We start from the raw sequence: 20871 nt of genomic DNA, 5'->3' as shown, positions 1-20871 counted from the left end.
GTTTCGGGAGATTGGAAACCACATGCCAGCCACAGCCATGCCTTGCACGTGGTTGGCTTTGGTTTTCTCTTGGCTGTTTTGTTTTCAGCTGTCTGCAAGCTCTACAAAGGCTGTGTGACTTGTACCTCTTCTGGGTCTGGGCCCTGGAGAGTCTGGAATCTTCATGAAAGCAATCATATGGTTTTACTCGATTTTCAAACATGAAGAAGGGTTCAAGGTTGAGTTTCGCCATCTAGAAGAGAAATCAATTACACTGTATTGGAAGAACAAAACTAAGATAGAGCATCTGTATGTTCACAGGACTCCCTTGCCCATTCCCTGAGAGATTGTTGTTATTTGTTTGCTGATTTTGCTGCATTTTAAGTAAATTATCTTTCAAGTCATTTTAAAGTCCTGGTGGTCCTGGTTTCCCCCAGGACAGAGTGTGTACAAATTCGGAAGAGTCAGAGAACAACGAAGAACCAGGCACTTCCATCCATACTCGGGAAGACCAGAGCAAAGCGCCAAAAGAAAAAAGTATTTTGTTTCTTCAAAATCCTTATTTTGAGCACTTAGCCGCTATACCCCGTAAGTACGAAGGTTCTTCCTAACACTGAGGTGGTATCTGTAGTGTTAATATTTTCCATACCAGAACTTGATAGATTCAAGATCATTCCGACATAGCTCTCAAGCCTCCCTTTCTTCGCCTGTAAAATGGGGTCATGTCTACCTCACATAGCTGTTGTCAGAATGAAGGGGATTACGTGGATTAACAGGTGAGGTTTCTTTCAGTAAAACCCTCAGTCCAGAATCTAGCTTGTGGTGGCACTCAATCAATGGTAGAATAACAATGATGAAAATGAGTCAGCTATGGCCTTGTGGCCGCGAAGCACTCTGGGCTCTGGTCACATTCAGTCAGAACCTGATTTCACATGGTCTGCCTGTGGGGTGGGTTTAACCCTGTGGTTATGGCACTAGATTGGGGGAGGTTGGAAATGCTACTGATTTATTTTTCCATACATACACCCTGTTTACATTTACGAAAGTAATTAAGTATTCCCACAGATGAGAATGCTCGGTTTGGCCTGCCCAGTTGGCTGCCATGACTTGGGGGGGATGGGGAGGGAAAGTAGGGACCTCAGAGGAAGGCTCTTGGGCCACAAAGCACTGATGCTTGGGGACTTCAGGGCTCCGCAGGCAGCAGGTCCCTGGAAGTGCTGGTTTTTCTGACTCAAATGGCCATTTTCAGAAATAAAGGTGGTCCCCCAGGGCGTTAAGGTGTCTTGAGATAGGAGTTTCTGGCTGCCCATGGGAGCACCCTTCTGTGAGGCTCTGTGTGGCTTGAGGATTTCAGCAGGGGCTAAATCTTGTCTTTCCTTCTTCAGAGCTGCAGTGCTAACTGCAAATACTCCTGGGAGAAGTAGCGTGACAGTCACCTCTGCTATAACTTACTTAGGCAGGATTGATTTGTGGAAGCAGATTTCGAGAGTGGGAAAGATTCTGGGAATTTAATGGGGAGAGCAACGAACTGGAAGAAAGAACTGGAAGAAATAACAGCGCTGGGGGCTTCAGAAGGGGAAGGCCTGAGGCCAAACAAAGGCAAACTTTGCTGCTCCACATTTTGCCTGGGGCCGATCGACTTTCCCTTGAGCAGCTGCTTCTCCCAGTTTGCGTGCAGAAATACTGTCAACACTTTGAAAATGAGCAGCAGGCTACTGCCATTTAAATAAGGATTTCAGGAAGTAAAAAAAAAAAAAAAAAAAAGAAAGAAAGAAAGAAAAACCTAGTTGGAAACTAGAGTGTGAATTTATGATGCAAAGTGTTTAATGATATTAACATGCAGAGTGGCAATTTAAGATTTTTATGTTGTGTCCCAAGAACCAGGTACATGTGCTAATTTTGATAGGAATGGGGTTGAGAAGGCATCATTCTCCTGCGTATTTTAGGACGAAATCACTAATTTCTTGACATTTATTAGAATTCACAAGATTTGGAAGAGAGAAAAAAAATCAGCACAATTTGTTGAACTATTTCGGAAAAATGCGACATGACCATTTTCAAATGGTTACTACTAATGAAGACAAATCCACAAAAATGTTTCTGGATCAAAAGCAAGTGTGATGGCTCAAAATCCTTAGAATGGTTATTCTGGGCAGAAAAACTATAGTTATTTTATTCTTTTCCATTTTCTGTGTTTTTGTTTAATTTCAAAGAAACTGTTCATCCTTTATAATGGTGGAATTGGAAATTTGAAATATGTTTCTTTTCTTTTTTCTGCAAAAGGGTTACATGATGGAAAACCGAATCTCAGGCCTAAAATGTGACACAGATGTGTTTGTGACTTTTGAAGGTGACAATGTTGTTATGCTGCAGGTAAGATTCAGGAAATGTTTATTCTTCTTAAACGGCATACTTTTCAAGATCAAGAGTTATCCAGAAATCTGAAGTGTTTCATATGTTTTATCTTCATCTGATATCTTCATTTAATTGGCAGGTGTTTTCCTGTTAAGCCCTTGATTTTTGCAGTAATTCAACAGAGGATTAAATTATTTCTCTCCTAGCTTATCTTTGACATTGCCCTATATCTTTCTTGGTTGAAGAAAACTTCAACCAGTTTCAGTCAGATCCTTCTGCTGGAAGTCTATTCCAAAAGAATACTTGAGGACCCAGGAGATGAACAGGAGAAAGGCATGAAAAGGCAGGTTATAAAAGGAGAACAATTGACCAAGCTTCCTGGTGATCAGAGACATGCACGTGAGGCATACCACACTGCTGTTTTCTCCAACCAATCAGCTCATATTTAAGAGCATGTTGAAGTACCAGTGTTGGTGAGAACAAAAGAGGCACTTTTCCATGTTGCTATTAGGCTGTGCGTGATTCCACGTCTGGGACTATCTAAGATAATAATCCTAAGTACAGAAGAACGTCAGGACATAAACGTTTTCATTAGTACATTATTTATTATAGCAATAATGTTGGAATCTAAATTTTCAACAATATGAAAATGATTATGTAAATCATGTTCTGGCCACTCAATGGGGAATTATATAGCTTTTAAAATTGTACTTACAAGGGTTTATTACAGAAATTAAAAACTTATGATATGATAAGTAAAAATGATATAAAACTATATATACAATGGGATTACAATTTGGTATTTTTACAAAAGAAAACAGGGTCTCCTGATTCTGCTATGAGGGAATGGCCCTATTCCTCCCAGGTCCTCCCTCTTAATAAACGAACACTCTGGACATAACACAACAAATGAGCATAGGAAACCTCTGAAAGGGAGAAAGTCGAAGGCAGGCTGCCTAGGGAGCTTGGAACTGGAGGAAGGGAAAGGCAGCAAGTTGTCTGGGTTTCCTTATTGCCTTCCATATATCCTGGGTAAGGGCATATATGTATGCCCTGAATCTCTAATAGGTAGAGACAAACCAAGAAAAACCTTGTTCTCCCTACCCAAAGGATAGGGAAGATGGTGGCCTAATGATTCAAAAAAAAACCAAACCAAACAAAAACATTTCTAGCTATATTCTCTGTACATCAGTCAAGCAAAATGGAAAAACTGAACACACACATACATACACCAATTTCAGCAGGACCTGGCAGAAACTGATCTCTCACCTGACTTCTGATCCATGGCCGGAGTCAGACACTGGTAGCCGCCGGTGGTAACACTCCCATTACTCAATGTGGTGCTATTGGTGGGGCTGAGCAGGGAACTAATCTTCTACCCCTGCCTAGTGGAAGCAAGTAGAACTTTGATTTTCATCAGGGTAATGTCAGCAGGGCCCATTGGTAAGCTAAGCCTCCATTTCTACTTAGCAGCAACAAGACTGTTGTAAGGTGAAACAGATTACCAGTACCCTTAACCCTTACCCCAGTGTCAGCATGATCCAGTGGAGAGTTGAGCCCCCACCTCCACAACTAGAATGAAGGTCATCAACTAGACTGACCCAGGAGGTCTGATAAAAAAAAATGAGAAGAGTCACCGATATTAGGAATGAGAATGGGTATATCATTAGTTATCTTGGAGGAACTAAGAAAATGATGAAGGAACACTAGAAAATAACATTACGTTAATAAATTTGATGCCTTAGTCAGATTGACCAATTCCCCAAAATCGCAAACACCCAGATCTAACCAACTTGAATAGTCAACCTGAATAGTCCTATAATCTTACAGAAATTGAATTTTTAATAATAATAAAATGCTTCCTCCCAAAAAATCTCTGGGCCAAGGTTTCATTGGAGAATTTATCAAACACTTAAGGAAAAATTTTATGCAGTCTCTCCCAGAAAATAGAAGAGAAGAAAACACTTCCCAACTCATTTTTTAATTTTATTTTATTATTTTTTTTTTATAGACAGAGAGCATGCATGAGCTGGGGAAGGGGCAGAGGGAGAGAGAGTATCTTAAGCAGGCTCCATGCCCAGCCCAGAGCCCAATGTGGTACTCAATTTCATGGCCATGATATCATGACCTGAGCCTAAATCAAGAGTGGAATGTTTAGATGCCTGGGTGGCTCAGTTGGTTAAGCAGCTGCCTTTGGCTCGGGTCATGATCCCAGCGTCCTGGGATTGAGTTCTGCATCGGGCTCCTTGCTCTGCAGGGAGCCTGTTTCTCCCTCTGCTGCTCTGTCTGCCTGTGCTCACTCTCATTCTCTCTCTGACAAATAAATAAATAAAATATTTTTTAAAAAAACAGTGGAATGTTTAACCAGCTGAACCACCAAGGTCCCCCCAATTCATTTTATATAGTTTGTATTACTCTGATACCAAAAATAGATACTACAAAAAAGGGAAGACTACATATCAATAACTCTTACAAATTTAGATGTAGGAATCTTCAACAACATATTAACAAATTGAATCTGACAATGTATAAAAATAATTATACACCACAGCCAAATGGTATTTATTCCTGATAGGCAAGACTGCTTCAGCATTCAAAAATCAGTTGATGTAGTTCATAATATCATCAGACTACAGGAGAAAAAAAATCACATGATCATATTGGTTTATACACCTAAAGCTTTTGACAACGTGTTGATGCAAAATCTTACCAAACTGGAATAGGAGGGAATTTTTGAACTTGATAAAGAATATGTACAAAAAATGTAGCTAACATCATGCTGACTGGTGAAATACTGAATACTTTCCTCCTAAAAGCAGGATTAAATCAAGGATGTCCACTGGCACTACTGTTATTCAACATAGACCTAGAAGTTATATCAGTATAATAAGGCAAGAAAAAGAAATTAAAAGACATAGATAATAGAACGAAAGAAATAAAAACTTTCCCTGTTTTCACATTATATGATTATCTACATAGAAAAATCCATGGAATCTACCCCAAAACTCTAGAACTGAGCTCATAAGACTCCAGGATATAAGATCAATACACAAAAGTGAATCTCATTTCTGTGTACTAATAACAGATGTGAAAACTTAAATTAAACACACAATATCATTTACAATTGCTTCAAAGAAAAGGACATACTTAAGTGTAAATCCAATAGACATGCACATGATCTATGTGCTGATAATTACAAAATGCTTCAAAGAAATAAAAAAAAATCCTAGATAAATGGAGAGACATACTGTATTCATCAGTTGGGTGACTCTGTGTAGGAAAATGTCAATTCTGCCCAAACTGATCTATACACTTAATGAAATTCCCATCAAAATCACAACAAAGTTTTCTGTAGACACAAGCTTATTCTAAGACATTATCAAAATGGTGAAATAGGAGTTTTCTGCCATCTTATGCCCAAAAACACCAATTCTGATAATCATCCAAGGATGATAGTGCCTCTGTGTAAGTCCAGAAGTCCAGTGAGGTTCCAGCACACCGTTTGAGCAAAAAGTTTGAGATTGGATGCATTGAAGAGGGTAAAAGGAACAGTTTCACTTCACCTATGTCAGCCCTCCCTTAAGACAGCACAGCTCAGTGAGAAGAGAGACCTTTTGGCATGCAATTTCTCCCACAGGAGGAGTGGGGAGCATGTGAGTGAACATCCAGCTTACCCAGTTGTGTGGGGGCACTGCCCAAGAGGCCCATTTCTTTCTCCTCTCACTGAGACTTCTGAGGTGTGTTACATGACATAGAGTGCAAGGAGCAGCTGGGAGAATAGCAGCCACAGCTCTCAGAGGACAGTGATTGGACATGGATCCTCCTAACTGCTTTGCAGACTCCTTCAGGAAACCCACTTATGAGCCACTGGGGACACCTCACTTATAGATCTCCGTGTTGGTCCACAGGCTCCCACAGTGCTCTACATGCCTCGGTCACACATGTCACTACACCATGGTCAGTTATCAGGGTTCATTCCCAAGGGCAGCCAGAGCCAGCCTTCGCAGTCAGCTAGTGAACACATACATCAGCTAGTGAGCACATACAGAAAGCCAATCTGACTCTGTGGGATTGGAAGAAAGCACACAAACTTGAGCAGTCACTACCACCGAGGGGGAAGTAAACAGAAAGCTTTAAGCACTAATCCTGCTTTTGTAGGATCAAAAGAAGTCATACAATCTTAGAAACTATTCCTGAAGAGGGAATAAGATGTGTGGAACATGTGTATCCATAGAAGGTCTGAGAAAGCCTCAGAATTCATACAGGGCTGATGGAAGGGATTTCTCTCCCAAAGCCAGTCAGTAAAGACTAGAGGAGGTGAATTCTTCAATGTGAAGACAGCAATGCAAGACTTCAAGGAACATGAGAAATGAAAGATATGTGACACCACAAAAGGGAAAAAATGATTTTCTAGCAACTGACGCCAAAGAAATGGAGATCTGCAATTTTCCTGATAAGTTCTTCAAAATAGTTGTTTTAAGGAAGCTCAGTGAACTATAAGAAAACCCAGAAAGTTAATTCAATAAAAGCAGGAAAACAATACACTTTAAAAATGAGAAATTTCACAAAGAAATAGAAATCGTTAAAAAGACTCAAATAGGGGCACCACCTAGGCTCAGTCAGTGGACCATCTGCCTTTGGCTCAGGTCATGATCCCAGGGTCCTGGGATCCAGCCCCAGGTTGGGCTCCCTGCTCAGCAGGGAGTCTACTTCTCTCTCTCTCCTCCTGTTCATGCTCTCTCTCTTGCTATCTCTCTCTATTTCTCTCTCTCTCTCTCAAATAAATAAATAAAATCTTTTTTAAAAAAGAATCAAATAGGAATTATGGAGTTGGGGAACATGGTGAATGAAATGAAAGATGCAGTAGAGAACATTAACAGCAGACCTGACTGAGCAGAAAAAGAATTTGTGAAGGAGGAAAAAAAAAAACCCAGGTCATTTAAATTATCCAGTCAGAGGAGAACAAAGGAAAAACGAAGGAAAAAGAGTGAAGAAAGCCTCTCTGAACTATGGGACACCAATAAGAAAAGTAACCTATGCATGTTGGAATCTCAGAAGGAGGAGAGAGGGAGAAAGGAGTAGAAAGTTTATTAAAGAAATAATGGTTGAGAATGTCCCAACTCTGGGGAGAGATTTGGATATCCAACTTCATCAAGCTCATAAGCCCTCCAAACCTTTCAACTCAAAAAGATCTTCTTCAGTGTATATTATAATAAAATTGTCTAAAATAAAAGACAGGGAATTTTAAAAGCAGCAAGAGAGAAAAATTCCTCAAATACAAGAAAACCTCCAATAATGGTATCAGTGGATTTTTCAGTAGAAACTTTGTAGGCCAGTAGAGAGTGAGAAGATATATTCAAATGCTGAAAAGAAAAGAAAAAAAACCCTGCTAAACAAAAATATTTAACCTGAAAAAGTTGTTCTCCAGGGGCACCTGGTTGGCTCAGTGGGTTAAATAAACCTCTACCTTTGGCTCAGGTCATGGTGTCAGGGTCCTGGGATCGAGCATCAGGGTCTCTCCCTGACAGGGAGCCTGTTTCCTCCTCTCTCTGCCTGCCTCTCTGCCTACTTGTGCGCGCGCTCTCTCTCTCTCTCTCTCTGTCAAATAAATAAATAAATAAATAAATCTAAAAAAAAAAAAAAGTTGTTCTCCAAAAATGAAGGAGAATTACAGACTTTCTCAAGCAATAAAAGCTGAGGGAATTCATCACCACTAGACCTGCATTGCAAGAAATGATGAAAGGAGTTCTTCAAGCTGAAATGAAAGGATGCTAATTAGTAACATGAAAGCATATGAAAATATAAAACACAATAGTAAAAGTAAGCATATAACCAGATTTAGAATATCTTAATACTGGAATATGGTGATATGTTAAACATTCAACCCTAGTGTAAAAGTTAAAGGACAAATTATTAAAAATAATTATAATAATTTTTAAGGGATACACAAAATAAAAAGATGTAAATTGTGACCTCAAAAACAAAATGGGGAGGAGTAGAGACGTAGAATTTTTTATGTGATGGAGTTCAAAATAGACTGTTATATCTTAACAGTATTTTCTGTAAGACCCGTGATAATTACAAAGCAAAAAACTGTAGTGGACACAAAAAGTAAGGAGAGACAATCAAAGTGTATGTTTATGGAAAATCATCAAATCACAAAAGAAGAGGGCAAGAGGGGAAAAAAGGAACAAGGGAACTACAGAAGAGCCAGAAAACAATAAGATGGTATAAATAAATCCTTACATATAAATAATTATTTAAATGTAAATAGATTAAATTCTCTAGTCAAAAGGCATAAAGTGGCTAAATGGAATAAAAATAAAAACAAAACAATACCCAACTATATGCTGTATATAAGAGACTGACTTCAGCTTTAAGGACACATACAGGCTCACAATGAAGGGATGGAAAAGATTCTCCATCCAAATGGAAACCAAAAGGGATCAAGGGTAGCTACACTTACAAATCAGACAAAATAGAATTTAAGTCAGAAAATCTAACAAGAGACAAAGAAGGTCATTATATAATGATAAATGGGTCAATTTATGAAAAGGTTATAATAATTATAAATATGATGCACCCAACATTGGACTACTTAAGTATATTAAACAAATACTAATAGATCTGAAAGGAGAAATAGTACAATATTTGTAGGCAACTTTAATATCTCACTTTCAGTAATGGATAGATCATCCAGATGGAAAAGTGATAGGGAAACTTTAGACTTGAAATATACTTTAGACCAAATGGACGTAACATATACAGAACATTCCATCCAATAATAGCAGAATGTGCAATCTTTACATATGCACATGGAATATTCTCCAGAATAGATTGTGTGTTAGGCCACAAAACAAATCTTTGCACATTTCAGAAGATCAAAATCCTACCATCTATCTTTTCCAATTGTATATTTTTTATATGAGACTAAAAACCAATTTTATGAGACTAAAAACCAGTAACATACCCAACAGTGAAAGGTTGAAAGCTTTTCCTCTAAGATTGGGAACAAGGCAAGGTGCCCACTGTCACTACTCTTACTCTTCATAGCGCTGGAAGTCCTTGCCAGAGAAATTAGGCAAGAAAAAGAAAAGGCATATAAATTGGAAAGGAAGAAATAATGTTTCTGTTTGCAGTTGATGTGATCTTGTATATAGAAATCTAAAGAATCTGCCAAAAGTTGCTAGAACCAATAAATGTATTTAGTAAAGTTACTGGCTACAAAATCAACATAAACAATCCAGCTGCATTTTTGCACGCTAACAACAAAATATCTGAAAAAGAAGTAAAGAAAGCAATCCTGTTTATAATAGCACCAAAGACAATAAAATACCTAGAAATAAATAAAACATCTGAACACTGATAACTATATGACGTTGATGAAAGAATTTAAAGAAGGCACACACAAAAAAAAATTCCATGCTCATAGATTGGAAGAATTAATATTGTAAGATGTTCATACTGAATCTATAGATTCAATGTAATTCCTATAAAAATTCCAATGGCATTTATCACAGATAGAAAAAAGAATCCTAAAATTTGTGTGGAACTGTAAAGGACCCTGCGTAACCAAAGCAATCCTGAGAAATAACAAAGCTGAAGGCATTACTCTGATTTCAAACTATATTACAAAGTTATAATAATCCAAACAGTGTGGTACTGATGGTACTGGCATGAAGAAGGACATATGGACCAAAGGAACAGAATGAAGAACCCAGAAATAAATCCATGCATGTCCAGTCAACTAATATTTGGCAGAGGAGCTAAGAATACTCAATGGAGAAAGGATAATCTCTTCAATCCATGGTGCTGGGAAAACTGGATGTTGACATGCAAAAAAATGAAATTGGACCCCTGTCTTACACCACTCACAGAAATTAACTTGAAATGGATTAGACACATAAACATAAGACTTGAAACTGTAACACTTCCAAAAGAAAACAGGGGGAAAGTTCCTAGACATTGGTCTTGGCAACAATTGTTTTTGATATGATACCCAAACACAAGCACCAAAACTGAAAGTAAAGAAGGACTGCATCAAAGTAAAAAGCTTCTTCTCAAAAAGAAACAACGAACAAAAGAAAAAACAGTGTATGGAATGGAAGGGAATATTTGCAAACCATATATCTGATAATGGGTTAATATACAAAATATATAAGGAAATTATACAACTCATTGGCAAAAAAGAAAATAACCCAAGTTAAAAATGAACAGAAGACCTGAGTAGTTTTCCAAAGAAGAAAGGAAAATGGCCAACAGATACATGAAAAGGTGCTTAACATTACTAATCACCAAGGAAATACAGTTGAAAACCACCATGAGATATCACCTCACACCTGTTAGGATGGCTTTTGTAAAAACAGAACAAAACCAAAAGATAAAACATATTAGCAAGGATTCAGAGAAAAGGGAACCCTTGTGCAATGTCAGTGAGATTGTAAATTGGTACAGCCAATATAGAAAACAGTATGGGAGGTACTTCAAAAAATAAACCTTAACCTAAGTTTCCTTATAAAAGTTTTAACTCAAAATTAACTACTTAAATATAGAACATAAAATCATAAAAACTTTCACAAAAAATTTTTAAGAGAAAATCTTTGAAAGCATGGACTAGAAAAAAATTTTTAGATTTGATATCAAAAGCACAATTCATAAAAGGAAAAATTGGAAAACTAGACTTTACCAAAATTAAAACCTTCTTCTTTGTGAAAGACCATGAAGAGAGATGAAAAGACAAGCTAAAAACTGGGAGAAAATAATTGCAAACCATGTATCTGACAAAGTCCTTGGGTCCAGAAGATATAAAGAATTCTCAAAACTCAACAGTAAAAAACCATCCAATTATGAAATAGGCAAAAGTCATGTACAGACATTTCCCTGAAGAGGACATTCCAATGGCAAATGTGAACATAAAAAGATAAGCAACATCCTTAGCTGTTAGGGAACTACAAATTTAAACCACATTGCGATACTACCACAAACCTATCAAAATGCTAAAATTTTAAAAATATTAATAATATTTTTATTATGCCAAAGGAAGCAGAGAAACTGTATTACTCATACATTACTAGTGGGTGGATAAAATGTTACAGCCACTCTAGAAAAAAGTATTCAGTTTCTTAAAAAACTAAGCATGTGCTTACCATAAAACTCAGCAATTATACTCTTGGACACTTATTCTCAGAGAAATGAAAACGTGTACTTGTGCCAAAACCTGCACATGAATGTTCATAGTCAGTGTATTTGACACAACCCCAAGCTGGAAACAACCTAAATGTCCTTCCCTCGGTGACGGGGTAGCCTGACTGACGTCCATACCACACTCACCAGTAAAACACAAACACCTGTTGACTCTCAGTAACCTGGATGCTGAGTGAGAGAAACCAATCTTAAAAAGTCCCATACTGTACAATTGCATTTATATAGCATTCTAGAAATAACAAAATCATGGTGATGGAGAACAGGGTCAGCGTCGTCAGGAGTGAGGGAGGGAAAAGAGAGGGAAGGGGCCGTGATTATACAAAGGTAGCATGAGGGATCCTTGGGATGGAACTGTTCGATATCTTGCTTGTGGTGGTGGTCACATAGAGGTATGCATGTGATAAAACTGAACAGAACTGTGCACACACATGCAGACATGCACACACACATAACTGCATGTAAAACTAGCAAAAACTGAATGAGCTCTGTGGATTATACCAGCACCATTTTTCCTGGTGGAGATATTGAAACAGTGCTGTGTTTTGGAAGATGCTATGGTAGAGGGTACATGAGATCTCTCTGAATCATTTCTTACATCTGCATTCTTAAACTTGCATAAAAATAAAATTTAAAAAAAAAAGAAAAATGAACATTTGCATTGATAAGTTTAAAAAATATATTAAAGATATATTAAAATACTGGAGATTGTTATCTTTATGAGGTAAAGACTCTGGATGCTTGAAAAGATTGATATTGAAAAGAATTTTTTATAATGGAAAAATTTTTATGAAAAATTGGCTAACTTAAAGAATAATACAGACATTTTTAGAATGGTATTCAGTTATAAGTTTAGTCCACTGAAAACTAAAATGTTAGGTGGCAGCTCTCTCTTGCCCCCTTATTATTTTAGCTTTAGAGATATCTATAGTTAAGTAAATAATTTAGGGGGAATTATTTAATTTGGGCTAGATTAATTTGGGCTAGATTAATAGTTGCCTGCTGTTTGGTCTCCCCCCTAAATGTTGCTTTAAAAAAAAACCTCTCCTTAAGAATATTCGGTAATCAGAGGGACACTTGGGGAGCACAGTTGGTTAAGGTCAGATTCTTGGGTTCAGCTCAGGTCATGATCTTGGGATCCTGAGTCTGAGCCCTGCATTGGGCTCTACCCTTGGCATGGAGTCTGCTTGAGATTCTCTCTCCCTCTTCTTCTGCCTCTCCTGCTCATACGAGCACATTCTCACGCTCTCGCTCTCCCTAAAATAAATAAATAAATATTTTATTTAAAAAAAAAAAAGAATACTCAGTAATCAGACATTGTACTAATTCACATTCTCCATTCCAGCTGGTGATCCAAGTGTGTGAGGTTTTTCAACAACTTTCTCTTCTGGGAGTATGTTTTAAACGTTAGCATGTGGTTCGGCATCATCTGAGTCTGAAATTATGATTCAGCGCTTTAATTGCAAAGCCTTAGCTTGTGGGCAAGATGGACAGATGGTTTAATCTACTTAGGGGATGGTCACAGTTTCTAACTATGAATGAACATGGAAGCCTAGGCAGAGACAGGGGACTACTTGCTATTTGTCATGTAAATGAGAGAATGGGCACTGAGAGGGAGGGACTGCGGACCATGGTGGGGCCCTAATGGAGGGATGCTGGGCAAGAGGGAGGCTGAGCCCCTGCTCAGGTGGACATGTGCCAGGACAAAGAGACAGAGCATCGCTGCAGTAAGAGCCCATGTAAGGACTTCATGCCCAGGCTGAGGAAAGAAGCCAGCAATGGCTCAGTCTGCCAGAGAGGAGATAATCAGCAACCTTAAAACCAGATGGCAATGACCTTCTTTGGCCAGTTTTCCAGACAGACATCACTCAGACACGTGCTAGACAAACACAACCTTAAGCCATGACTGAAGTTTATTCTTTGGGCAGAAAGACTTGTTTTATAAGTAGTATGTGTCAGGAGTCCCCAGATCACCCTCGGGTTTGGGGTGTTCTCTTGGACTCATATGACCCAGCATGTCACCATGGTCATGGTTAGGATTTATTGTAGCAAAATGATAAAATACGAAATCAGCAGAGATAAAAGGCACATGGGGCAAAGTCTGAAGGAAACCAGACATGAGTTTCTAAGACTCATCTCCCACTGGAGTTACACAGGACATACTTAACTCTTCGGGCAATAACCGTGACAGTGTATGTGAACTACTGCTTAGCAGGAAAGTTCGTTGGACACTCAGCATATAAGGTTTTTGTCGGGGGCTGGTCATGTAGGTTCTCTCTACATAGCGTACCTCAAAATTCCAGACTTTCAGGAGGAAAACAGGTGGGCAGCATAAACCATATTGTTTGCATAAATAGTTCAGGCACAGCAAGCCATACTTCTTAGTCAGGAAATGGTGGGAACTCTCCCCAAATCCCAGTTCCCAGATGCTAGCCAAGGGCCATCCTTGCAAGCAGGACTTTCCAGGAATAGCAGTCTTTGGCCTGCTGTGCTAACTCCTTTCTGCAGTGGTACCATAAGATGCCCTTCCTGATTTCATTGCTAGGAAGAAGGAAGATTAAAGATGTGGTGGGTGGGGAAGTGATCCAAAGGCATCCAAAATTAGGAAGAAAGAAGATATTTAGACACTACAGCATAAATAGGAGGACTGGAAACCCAAGGAAGGACTTCTGGTTAAGGAGGATGACATGAACACCCATATTACTGCTCCTCCCTCCTCAAATCCCATTGAAGTAGCTGGAAGAAAAAAATACAGAAAAGAACAGATCTGCAGGAGGACTGGCAGTGGAAGAGGAGCCATCAGAGGACCAAGGAACATGACTTCTTTCTGGAGAATGGACAGCAGATGGGATGGAAATGATGGGTCAACACAAGTGGAGAGGGCTGGAGGTGAGGGTTGTTACTTTGGGTTATCTCTGAAAAGACACTGAGTCACAAGGGTTGAGAGCAGGGGAGGGACTGGGGCAGAGAACCAGGCATCTCTGTCAAGCCCTGCCTAGCAGCAGGATGGCTGGGCTCCTACATCAGAACCCTTGACTACACTTGTAGCATCTGCCACAGCTCTGGAAACTGCTTTGGAAAAGGACACTTGCTAGCCTGCCGAGGGAGGCCTTGGTTTCCTTGGGTGAGAGACCAAGACCTCTCAGCACATTAGCTTTGTGCTGGGGAGAGGGTCAGCCTGCCTGCTTGCCACCAGTTGACACACCCTACAGGAAACCTGTCAGATGACAGGTCCTGTTTTGTACCTAGAGCTTTCAGGGCACCTGGCATCACACAGAGTTAGGAAAGGTGGCTCTGGCTGCCTGCAGTGGTCAACCTGGCCTTCTACGTGAGTGTTGGAATCTGACCATACTGGGGAGGCTTCCTTTCTCTGGGCTGGATTTTGCTTCAATTGTACTTCCTGATGCAGAGATAGAAAATTAAGGAGACTAGGGGACAGCAGAAACTGGTCAGTGAATTTCATAGTATCCCAGTGTTACCTATGGTGCTTTCAACCCTTTGCCCCATGTTGAGACTCTAGTGATCTTCAAAGTGGTAGTACTGCTGTCCCATGATTGAGGAGAGGGGGAAAGAGCAGGCATGCACTATCGAGTTTCTGCAGGCTTTACATATTTCCCTTTAAGTAAGACGAAAGGTCCTCTGACCCTTTCATTATTTTCCTGGGGCAGAGGTTGTAGGCCCTTGGTGAAATTTAATTATGTCCTCCACCAAATCCACTTATGACCCACACCCATGAAATCCCATTATAACTTTCTTTGCTTCATTAGAGATATAGCAGAACAGGTGCCTTCCTAATCCACTCTGGCAGATTTCCTAAAGAGTATCAGTCAGAGGCTTTGCATAGATTGGTCATTACTCTTCTTTGCAGGCAGAGCAAATATGCAAAAATGCAAATGATCTGTGGTCTAACTTGCTTAAAGACCATGTAAGTATCTGGCTTCCTATAAGAAAGTTGATTCCTTAGAGATTTTAGGCCCCCAGGACTATTTTCCCAAGGACATTCAGATACTTTTATTCTGTTTTTCTTAGTATTTCCAGCTTTTACTTAGAAAAATTTCAAGTAGAAATTTTGAGAGAAAAATGGAAAGACTAGTACAGTAACACTTGGATTATATTCTCCATTTGGGTAGATTCTCCACTTCCAAGTGTCAGTACTTTGCTATATTTATATGTCCTTTTTTTTTTTTTTTTTTTTTTTTTTTGAGAAAGAGAGAGAGAGCGTGCACACACATGGGGGGGTGGTTGGAGGGCAGAGATGCAGAGGCAGAGAGAGAGAGAGAATCTTAAGCAGGCTCCAAGCCCAGCTTGGAGCCCAAAGCAGGGATTGATCTCAGGTCCCGAGATCATGTCAGGAGCAGAAATCAAGAGTCAGACGCTTAAGTGACTGAGTCCCCTGGTGTTCCTGAATGTCCTCTTTCTTATTCTGTGCATGTGTGTGTGTGCATGCACACACACATGCTTGTGTAACCATGTGAAAGTAAATTGCAGACATCTGTAAAAACTTCAGCATTCATTTTCTAAAATAAAGACAGTTTCTTACTGAGCACAATACCATCATCATACCTAAGCAAATGAATAATAATTCCATAATATTTTCTAATGAGGATAAGCAGACATTTAAGGAAAATCAACAACATGAAAATGAAGGAGCAAGATGAACAAACAGCTGCTGGTACTGAAAGAAACAAAACAGAGAAATGAAAACTAATTAGTATCCTTAGATATTGTGACAACATTCTCATCTATAAAACAAGAAGAGCCTGCTATGAAAAATGAGCATTACATTAAACTATAGTAACCATAGTGCAGAGAAATACAGTAAATTAAAATTAGACATTTGCAAAATTTTAAAATTTTGTTGAAGGAAAATTTGAGAAAACTTCTTCAGACTGAAGATCAGAAAAACCAAGTGAAGAGAAATAAAGAGGAAATAAAAGATACAGATGATCAATCAAGGAAATCAATGACATTCCTGAAAAAGAAAACAGAGAATACAGACAGGCAGACAAAATTAGAGAAATAAAAGAAGAAAACTTCCCACATCTGAAGAGGGACACGAGTTTTGAAATTGGCAGGACTCACTGGAAAGGGTCACAGCCTAAAATTAGCCTGGAGAATTTCAGATCACTGGCTAAGGACAAGAAGAGGGTCCCCAAACCTTAGACTGAAAAAAAAAAAACAGATTACTTACCAAGAAAAGAGAACAGATTGTCTCAGCCCTTTTAGCAGCAATGCTGAGGGCTAGAACAACAATTTTCAAGTCTGACACACCCACACATCCCTGGAGATGCTGTTCAAGTTCAGATTCTGGGGTGGCTCGGGGGTTCTGCATTTCCAGCAAGCTCCCAGGCGATGCTGAGACTGCTGCTCTGCTGACCACATGTCTAGTGGCAAGGATCTAGAATAAAATGGAACAATGTCTTTAGAATTCAGAGGAAAGTCATCCTGAATGTAAAATTTCATAGCTAGCCAAATTATTGATGAAATATGAGGTAAAAATAAGACCTACAGATATTCAGTTGCTCAGTAAGTTTTCCTGCCATGTGCTTTCTGAATAACATCACTTGTAGATGAAGGGCAGAAAAGCAGAAAAGGAATTAAGTATTAGAAAGACATGTATGCTTTCTGGAGCTAATCCAGGAGCATGTATAAAGAAATATCTGGATAGTAGTGGTGTGGTGAGCCTGGAACACAATTAGTCCCAATTAGAACAGGAAGTCAGAGGATCAAAAGAATGGCTTCAGAAGGAAATGACTTTGGCTCTACAAATAGAGTGATTAAAAGGCAGGAAGATCTTAGTGATGTGATGGAAAAGGCATATGTTTCTTCTTGAAACAAGGGGGGGAAAGTCCATTAAGATTTCAGGAAAAACAAGACCGCTCAAGAAGAGCACGCTCCAGATATGAAGCAAACTAAAACATGACAGGAGAATCTGTTTCAACTTGACGCTTGGAAACGTTTCCTTCTAGCAGAACAAAACCCGCTTAAAAATGGTTATTTATGGAGTGAGGTCTTAGAAGAAAGGGATTGGGCAAGAGACTTCTACTTTTTATTTAAGACCGTTTAGTATGGCTTGAATTTTTAAAATTGAGTGTATTTTAAAAAACATTTTCTTAAAAATACCTTCTTTAAATATGAAAGTGAAGAAAGAGAAGGGATGAAGAGTAACAGAGAAAGGAAGTCTTTTCTAAAAGAGAGAACAAAGACCAGTGTATTTCTCGGTTCTTGTCTCTGTCTCTCTCTTACACACACACACATACACACACACGCGCACACACACATGCACACCCCTCACCCTCTAGCCTTAGCGATCTCCCTACCCCTTACCACTGGAGAGAATTCCACATTCTTCTCCCAGACACATAGGACCTCAGGGGCTAGAATGGTGCCTTGGGACCCGAATGATGTTAGGTGAGGGCAGGACCTCAGGCTGCTAAACCAGGACTCCCCCTGCTCCTGGAAGGACCCACACAGTAAACCAGAAACCAGAAAGAACATTCTCTCTGGGGCTCCAGCCTTCTGGCTATAGCTGAGCAGCAGATGAAGACATTGAGACGGCAGATGGAGAAAAATACAGATATCCCTGAAATCAAAGGTAAAGGTTGGGCCAAACCCAATCTCAGGGCCATGGATCATCAGTTCTGAAGTGCCTGAGATCTGGATGGCAAGAGGAGCAGCAGGTACAGAGCGGATGGGGCTGTGGATGGCACGTCTATTTACCCGAAGGGTCAGCTGCTTTCCTAATCTGAGGGCTCTTGGAGAGAGAGAACAAGGGGGTAAGCTGAGGGCCTGCTTGACCCAGCAGATCAGGGGCAAGTGGTTCAAGGGATGTTCCCTAAGACCTGCAAATGGGAAGTTACACCCAGAATCACTTCCAGTGATGGCAACAAAAACCAAGGGGATTTGTGTGGAATGAGACCAGAGAGGCAGGCAGAAGCTCAGGAGCTGGCCTAGTGAAGACTATGAAGGCCATAGAACTGCCAAGGGTGGGCTTGGGACCCAGTCTCACCCTGGCATCCAGGCCAGGGTGGTGGCATTGAAATGGAGTGGGGAGGACAGCTTGCAGTTCTGCTTAGGGAATAGAACTGACATGAAGCATTTGCAAAATGTGCTCATTTGGGGGACCTTGGTGGGACTTTCGGGTGATGCTCTCCCAGAAAAGCTAAGCAAAGTAATTCGAACAGGCATTCTATTTTTCTATTTCTAAACCCAATGACCAATGCATGAAGCTGGCACCAGTTTTTTCAAAACCAGATGTTTTAGCATCTAAATATTGAAAGGTCTCCCCTAGGGCTCCACGTGTGAGGTTTTGGAGAAACGGAGCCTTCTGAATCTGAATCTGGCCCACTTGTTTATCCTTATTCCTCCACTCCCCAAGGTGACTTCATTTTCTCTACAGAGAGATTGGTTTTGGCATTGTTTTTCAAGTTGGGATCTATGAGTTCTTTACGAGAATGTGTTAATTATTTGTTTTAACTTTGATGATAATCTAAACAGAAATAGTCTAAGTACGTTATGTAGATTGTCTAGATAACACCATAGACCTGGAGGCTGCCTGCCGTAGGATTCCCAACTTCGTCTTTACATTTACGGGCCCTTTGGCAGCAAATAACATCACCTTGGTCACCAGGAACCAAGGAGAAGAGAACAAATGTAGGTTTTCTATGACCAAAACTATGTGTTTGTGCCAAGTGAGGCCAAGGGGTGCTATGTTGTGCTGCTGAAGGAAGATTTCATCATCAGAGATTGGGAGGAGAAGGGCCTCTTTTCCCCGAGCCCTCAGGGGCATGGGCATAACCCATCCACAGGAACCTGCATGGCTAGGGAGGGCCAAGTTCATGCTGCAAAACAGTCTGCCACATGGTATTAGGGCTGTTGATATGAATCTCATTAGTTTTATAGTTTTGCTTGTATTTAATTTCATAGTTTATAATTGAATGAGAGCCACAAACATAAGGTGTTTATATCTAGTTAAATGTTTGAACATGTTCAAGCAACATTATAATTTGAAACAACTTAAGTCAACATTGAAGGTTAAGGAGAATTTTTGTTTTCCTTCGGAAAGGGTTTGTGCCTTACTCGAGATATGGAAGACTTCACAGGATTTCTTTTTTTAACATTCTCCTCCTTACCATTTATTTATGTATTTATTTAGTCACAGATGTAAAGCCTTAGTTGCTTTGCCTTCTGAATAAAAGGAAGTAAGTATACCAGTGATATCTACTCCAAGCAACTCCGCTGGACATTTTGTTGTTAGGGGTGGGCTTCAGGAGAGGCCAGACATGTGTGTGTGCTGCAGGGAAACTTGCTGTAAAAGGCAGATAGAAATGTGTGGAGGGAGGGATGGGGAGGGCTTAGAAGGCAAGGGTTGGGGGATGGGCCTGAGAAGACTTGGGGCAACAGCAGCAGCCCCACACCGGGGAAAGTGGACAAACTAGATTCAGGAAGGTCACCTTGGACCCAGCTGCCAGTGACAGTAGCAGTCAGGACACAGCTGGCTGGCTGTAACACAATATCCGCCAACGTGGCCTAAACCATAAGAACATCTCATCCTCCATGGTAACCCCAGAGCTGGCTCAGGGGCCTGTCTGTCCTTAAGGCCCAAGCCTCTCTCCAGCATTCCATTCCACCAACATTGGAGTGGTTCCAGGGTGGTCTCATCTGCCTCTTAGAAGGGATTCCAGAAAACTTGCCCAGAAGCCCTCAGCTGAACTCCTCTGAGATCTCACTGGCCAGGACCGTACAGTTGGCCAAGGCCCTTCATGGGATCTGGGGGTGAGCACTGGGCATTTTCCACCTCCTTAGTGAGAGAAGGTGTGGGCCAGAAAGCAAAGACTGTATGGGGGCCAAGGGCAGCGAGTCGCAGACAGATGACCAGTAGCACCTGTCCTACAAAATAAGTATGCTCCTGAGCTGGGTGGGCTCCACCATTCAGGAAGAACTGGGCTGGCCACGGGTGGCTGGTTGATGAGGCCAGAAAATGGAAAGGGACAGAGGTTGGAGTCAGGGGCCACTCCCAGGCTCCTTACACCACATGGGGATCTTTGGCATCCTTGGATGAGGCCCACGACAGGGGTTACCAGACCAAGGGTCTTCACAGCCAGGCAGAGACCCACGTTACTGTAGCAGAGCCCTGTAATCTCAGAGCACCGTGGGGACTGGGGCAGATTGTGGGCTCCTGCCCTCTCTGAGGGGCTGTTGCCGGTTCCTGCCCACTGACTGCTGCCTCAAGGGAACGTGGGTTCAGGCTTCCCAGAAATTCCAGGTTTTCAAGAGAAGAGGAAACACATCATTTGTTTTTTAATGTGAAAGGGCAGGCAGGGGGAGGTCAAAGAA

The 20871-nt window shown here is 40.5% G+C and overlaps 1 protein-coding gene across 3 annotated transcripts in view; it reads left to right on the top strand.

Moving 5' to 3' along the window:
* Positions 1 to 20871, top strand: part of ACOXL (acyl-CoA oxidase like) — a 350659-nt gene that overhangs the window by 210998 nt on the left and 118790 nt on the right. For all 3 annotated transcript variants that reach the window (XM_004770976.3, XM_004770974.3, XM_013044972.2), the window contains one exon: positions 2263 to 2352. In XM_004770976.3, the coding sequence (XP_004771033.1) occupies positions 2263 to 2352 (90 nt within the window). The remainder of the gene's footprint in view (positions 1 to 2262; positions 2353 to 20871) is intronic.

This window comes from Mustela putorius, unplaced genomic scaffold (assembly GCF_011764305.1).
Source record: "Mustela putorius furo isolate JIRA1106 unplaced genomic scaffold, ASM1176430v1.1 tig00000281_pilon_pilon_pilon, whole genome shotgun sequence".
Classification (NCBI taxonomy): domain Eukaryota; kingdom Metazoa; phylum Chordata; class Mammalia; order Carnivora; family Mustelidae; genus Mustela; species Mustela putorius.
The sequence above is the reverse complement of the archived record's forward strand: the minus strand, read 5'-3'. Positions and strand labels throughout refer to the sequence as shown.